The 6,212-nt window shown below is 36.1% G+C and overlaps 1 protein-coding gene across 1 annotated transcript; it reads left to right on the top strand.

The window, feature by feature from the left end:
• The first annotated feature begins 1,227 nt into the window (after positions 1–1,227).
• On the top strand, positions 1,228–4,253 carry LOC113358118 (peptidyl-prolyl cis-trans isomerase CYP21-4-like). Its single transcript, XM_026601639.1, has 7 exons — positions 1,228–1,611; positions 1,754–1,793; positions 1,924–1,977; positions 2,681–2,766; positions 3,358–3,489; positions 3,591–3,741; positions 3,868–4,253. The coding sequence occupies exons 1-7, from the start codon at positions 1,460–1,462 to the stop codon at positions 3,952–3,954; spliced, it is 702 nt and encodes a 233-aa protein (XP_026457424.1). The 5' UTR covers positions 1,228–1,459; the 3' UTR covers positions 3,955–4,253.
• The last annotated feature ends 1,959 nt before the right edge of the window (positions 4,254–6,212 follow it).

Genomic DNA, 6,212 nt, shown 5'->3' on the forward strand with positions numbered 1-6,212 from the left:
AGTTGGTCAAACCCCGTGAGAGCAGCTCCAATGGTCCATTGGGTCGTAGAACAATTTTCATGTATAACTGGGTTATTAACTTCAGAGTTGCAGGTTTTAAGGGTTCATCTTGAAAATCGGTATCATTTTCAATTGCAGTACTGAATTTACCCATATACAACAATCTACTGAATCTCCCATAGCATCTCCAATGTCAAGTCTTAAAATAACATGACACGACTAAGTGGGGTAAAAGAGAAAGCCTTATCTAGGATTTAAGATCTTTTCAGTATGTTCCATCTCCAATACAAGAATCAAAAGGCCATAAGAAAAGATGACACGGCTAAACATGGTTAAAAGACAAAGTCTAATCTAAACTTTTCCATGACCTTAGTTCTTAAATTCACATTATAATTTTATTTATAAACCTAAATAAAGTTTGAACTTTGAAATAATAATTTTTGAGATCAGAGATGAACTTTAAACTGAAAATTTTATTTTTGTTAATTTTGTCATGTACTCCCTCCGTCCCACTATTAAGTGACCTAGTTCAAGTTTGCACAATTTTTAAGGCAAGTAAGGGGAAAGGTATTTTTAAGCACTTTTTACAATTATACCCTTATGGATAATAAATAGTGAAATTTTGAAATGATTTATCTCTCAAACTACACCTCGGATGTTCGCAAACTTCGTACCATTGAAAAGCATTTTAAAACACCTACGTAACGAATGTAAACATGACTATCAAATTATGCATATTTCTTATATTTCTTATAATCAATTAAAAGGATAATTTTAGAAATATCTCATTGTTTAGTGATATAGGTCACTTAATGGTGGGACAAAATCTAAAAGTAATTAGGTCACTTATTAGTGGGACGGAGGGAGTAACAATTATCCGCAAAAAAGAAAAAGAAAAAAGAGTTAATAAGACCTCAAGTCGGATGATCTTGACCCATCGAAGACACTATGGTGGTTTACGGTGTCCAAGAGCATAGCTCAATGGTATCCCATCAACTCCAGTAAGGAGGAAGTCAGGGGTTCAATCCCTGTCGTAAAGATATCTAATAGACTAGAGTGTAGTGGGTTTGACGATGTTGGGTCACAATGGGGCCAGTCCAACTGGCTGGATTCGGGTAGGGGCATGGATCCGGCTTTTGCATACGAAAAGGAAAAATGTGTCTTGATCACGTGACTATGTTTTGAAAATTCTTCTAGTAGACTGAAACAACCATCTATCAAATACAACACCTATCAACCCCATTTGGATTCTTTCTTTCTTCCTCTGTCAGTTTCAAAAGTTAGAATACAACAAAATTAGGGCATCAATCCGAGATTCAATCCAATTTTCTAGGGTTTCAATTTTCCTTCTCATAGATCACTTAAATCATAAGAATCTTAAACTCCGAAATCCCCTAAATAGTTTTCTGAATTTTTTATTTTTTACCCCGAAGTTTCCACGGTGTAGGAACCTGTTGTGATGGCGAAAATCAAACCTCAAACATTGTTATTACAAAGCAAAAAGAAAAAGGGTCCAACCAGGATCAGTGTTACCACGATTATTATGTGTAATTTGATCGTTGTTTTGATTGTTTTATCTTTAGTTTCTACTTACAGACATTGGTCTCAAAGGTTTGTAAATTCTTCTTCGATAGTTATAATTTGGTTTTGAAATGAAATTGCTTTTTAATTTTATGTGAAATCATTAAGTCGATGTATTTATTGTTTGAGTTTCTTTAGTGAGTGTTTAATGTAAAGGTGAATTTGATTGTAGGTCAAGATCCCAAGTAGAAAATGGCTTACTGAATCATGAGGTAAGGAGATTTTCAATAGTTTTGTATGAATTTGTGTTGTTTTCAATTTATCCATGTGATCGGCGTTGTTTTATTCTTTCTTCAAGCAATATATTTCGTTGAACAGAAGCTTGTCTTTGGTGTTCTGCAGAGAGTAGATGCTTTTTCAAAGGACTTGAAGAAATATGAACTTCCAGGTTATGCTGTAAGTTTTTCCACATTATTGTGCGCTTAATAAGTTTCTATGGTGTCAGTAGTATAGTTGTATGTGATACTTAACTTGAATGGGTATAGGTTTATTTTCACATGTTAAGAGCATTAGAAGTGATGAGGAGATAAACTTGACAGTGTCCATTGTTTTTGCACAGTATGATGTCTACGGTCTCAGTAGTATAGTTGTATGTATATGATAGTTAATATAGAGATTGGTGCACGTTACATGAAAAGAGATTAGAGCCCATGAAGAGAAGAACTCGACAGTCTCTGCCAGTGACAGAGCCAGAGGCTTTCTCTGATGGAGTCAAATAATATTAACTTTTTAAAATCTACTTCGTTATCCATATGTTGCCCGCACAAAACACTAAATTTCCCAAAAACCCAAACAAATTTACATTGAAATAGTAAAACTGGGTCTAGTGCACCCACTTGTCTCTATGTAGTTGTTTAGGTTTAATTGAATCTTGCTAATCACTTCTTTTTTTCATTATGTTATGCTTTCATTTTTTGTTTAACTTGGATAGTTTGCATGTCTTTTAGGGATTCAGCGAAGAGCATAGTCGTTTGACCAATTTTTCACTCTGTTATGCACTTTGTCTGCTTAACTTTTCATGATTTCTTCTATTTGAAGAATTATCTATTTATGTCAATTATGTTATATATGTGTGTGTTGATGTTAGTTTTTTCCGTAGATTCTAAACACATCTAAAGGTTTGATAACGGTGGAGCTTTACAAGGACGCTGCTCCTGAGATAGTGGACAGATTTCTTGACCTATGGTAGGTGTTCTTACTGGTCATTAACTCTGAAAGCCTCTTCTCTTTTTTCTATCTTGATAACCTGTAGTTGATAAAGCTTTGTTCTTTTGTGCTATGAACTATAGTATCTACAGATAGTGTATCTACCAAGCATGAGGATTGTAACTGGTGTTTATTTCCCCCCTTTTTCTAATCTCATGTGTTGGTATAGGTTGGAGCTTCTGGCATAAATTTCTTGGTAACTAGATAGTAGATAACTAATTACTGTTCTCACAACATATCCAGTGTCTAAGCATAGTTTCTGCCCCAGCAAACCCGAAGCCTCTGCTTTCTAGCCGAACACATATTTATGTAATATAACTCATCTAACTTGTGCAGTAACTATGTGAAATTGTGTCTTTTAGATTTTATCTAGTCCTGCAGCTAGCAATGCTTGCTGCATCTTGAAATGCGTTGCACTTTTGCACTCTTGAACTTAGGTGCTCAATGTTCTGGTTATCTGTGGTGGCATGTTTACCATTTTAGGACTCCTTATTACTGTTATCAGGATCAGTTTGGAGATATGGTTAGGTTTTTCCTTGATGTATTGAATCTGACTAAGTGGTTTCACAGTCAGAAGGGGCACTTTAAAGGAATGGCTTTTCACCGCGTAATAAAAAACTATGTGATTCAAGGAGGAGATTCTCAAACTCTTGGATCTGCTGAAGATTGGACCCTGAGTGGAAAGCACCCCAGTGAACTAAGGTTTGTACCGCATGAATTTCGCTTTGTCATCGTTCATTACCCTCTGTTTGGCTCTTACTTTCATTTTTTATTTTGATAAATTAATGGTGTTGCTCGTTCAGTTTGAAGCACGAGGCGTTTATGCTTGGGACTTCAAAACTTAAACATGATAATAAAGGGTTTGAGCTTTTTATCACAACGGCGCCAATCCCAGATCTTAATGAGAAGCTTATTGTATTCGGACGAGTTGTGAAAGGAGAAGATGTCATTCAGGTACTTATTAATATTTTATTTTCTTTCTTTTTGACTTCTTATATTCTCCCTGTTAACCCGATATTTAGTATTCGGGTAATTACAATATACTTACTCTGCCGAAACCTGTTTTAATGTGTTAATTAGGAAATCGAAGAGGTCGATACAGATGAACACTACAGACCAAAATCCCCTATAGGGATTGTCGATGTAACTCTGAAGCGAGATCTTTAATATTCCTTTTTTTAACCCTGCCTCTTGTGAAAAAGCTCAACAGTGTTTGCTTACCACCCTGTCAGAGGAATTGCGTGAAAAGTTTTCAACCTTGTTTTGGGGAATGCTATTTTCTGCTTATCCAAGGATCTGACAGAAGAGGAGTATTAGCAAGGGTTTTGTTTATTACTGAAACAGAAAGGATCAAGGGGGATCTGGGGTTATCTCATACGATAAACTATATTTTGAGCTAAAATGAGCATTAAACTCTCGTGTAATTGTGTTAATCATCTATTGATCTTCTTAATCCTTTGGTTTCATCACCTGGTATATTGTGAATGAATAACGGGATTTGCAATCTGCTACACATTACATTTAGTTTAGTGAACTAACTGGCCACTGCCACGGGAAACAGATCACTGAACTAAATGTGTAGCAGATGGTAGACTTGGACTTGTTTGGTCATTATTACTCCATCCCTTCAATTGAAAAACATGTGCTTCAAGCCCCGGTTTCGTTTTTAGATTCTTCTTCTGTATCTTCTTCCTTGGCGAGAAATCCCACGTCAAACCAAAAATCAAATCAAGATTTTTGTTAGAGGGAGAACAAAATAGGATCCGAGGATAGCGAAATCTGTAGTTGATTCTTAAACTAGACCGATTTATCTAATAAGTTTTTACACGGGCAAATATACCCTTCACATGCTCCCTTACTCGCATGCTTAACTCAACCAAGTTTACAACGAAACGCATCTTTCTTCTTGTTCTACCTTGAAGCCATAACAGGCGAAATTTATATTTCACCATGATGTGCCTCAAAGTGATCAGGGTAGTTAGTTCCAGGGATTTTTCTATGTTCACGTTTGTATAAACATCAGCGAAATCCACGTCCCGCGATTATGTACTGATTATGGATCGACAGTCACCCCATTGGTGATACATAACATGATTATAGATGTCCATTAATTGCTGGTTATCCTTGTTGGCATAAGTGTTTATGCTTTTTGTAATCAAATTGGTTAGTTTTTTTAGAAGCATGCCTTTGATGGATTCGCCCATTCGAACTAAGTGCAATTCTTGTTTCCCCTACTACGTATCTTAATTTACCATCTTGTGGTCTTGGTAATATACTTCCACCAAAACTACATAATATCTTCAGTTTCTGTTGTTCTTCTGGTGATGAAGGTGTTATATTGGCCGGAGTATATCCATTAGGGTCTCGGATGTCGTTGCTGTTGTTGACGATGATGACAATCCGAATCCTTGATTACACATGAGATAGGAGGAGTTTGGAAGAAATTTCTTCCATGTAAATATCTAAAAAAAACTGTATAAACCAAACCAATCGATATCCTCATTACATTGAACAAATCATCAAACCCTAAATTTCTAACTGAGAATACCCTAAATTCCCATTTATCTCCGATAGTTTGGGAAAAGAGTGAGCATTTACTTACCATTATGGACGATTTTCAGCGGAATAAATGTCTAAATAGCATGTTAACTGACTAGTAAGTCATAACTCGAGTTTTAGGGATTAACAGCGTTTTTGATTCTTGATGATCATAATGACTTAAACATATAAGTTGATGATGATCAATAACGAGGCCTTAGGTTAATCTAGGAGGTTAGGTTAGAACAGAAGTGTATTTGTCCGAGTCAAAATTCATAAGAAAAATCGGCCAGGTCAGTGAGTTAATTACAGTTTTCATTCTTCTCGGATTCTTTTTCGCTCTCCTCTAACAAATATCAAAATCAAACTCTCTCGAAAAATAACTCAAATCATAGTTTTGGAATTTTTGGTTTCAAAACTCTCTCAAATCAGAGTTTTCATGCTTATATTTTTTTCTTGAAAGGAAATCCTATATTTTTCTCTCTCTCCTTGTACGACTCATTCTCTCCCCCTCTTCCGAAATTTCCTCCCAACGGCGCAATTTCTTCTAGCCGTTGGCTTGTCGTCTTATGCATAACGGCTAGTTTCGGTCGGAATTTTCTACCGGAATTCATGTCTAAGTCCTAGTTTCCTCTCCGCCCTTTCTTCTGGTGCTTCTTCTCCATCCTATGGATGATTCCTAACAGATATACTATCAATCCTGCTTCAATCCTCATACCCAATGTCTGAATCAAAAGATTCCACTGATATTCCAGCAACACCTAATCTCGTTAGCAATCTCCATCTGACCAGCAATCCGAAAGATACAATCAACACAGAAATCACTCATGTCACAATCCTAGTTCAAATCACAGAAGATTCAAGTCTGGAAGTTGGAACTCCCCCTT

This window comes from Papaver somniferum, chromosome 3 (assembly GCF_003573695.1).
Source record: "Papaver somniferum cultivar HN1 chromosome 3, ASM357369v1, whole genome shotgun sequence".
Lineage (NCBI taxonomy): Eukaryota > Viridiplantae > Streptophyta > Magnoliopsida > Ranunculales > Papaveraceae > Papaver > Papaver somniferum.

Coding starts and splice junctions, on each gene's coding strand:
- LOC113358118 (XM_026601639.1), top strand. CDS start 1,460: ATGGCGAAAATCAAACCTCAAACATTGTTATTACAAAGCAAAAAGAAA. Junction 1,612..1,753: donor TACAGACATTGGTCTCAAAG/GTTTGTAAATTC, acceptor ATTTGATTGTAG/GTCAAGATCCCAAGTAGAAA. Junction 1,978..2,680: donor ATGAACTTCCAGGTTATGCT/GTAAGTTTTTCC, acceptor TTTTTTCCGTAG/ATTCTAAACACATCTAAAGG.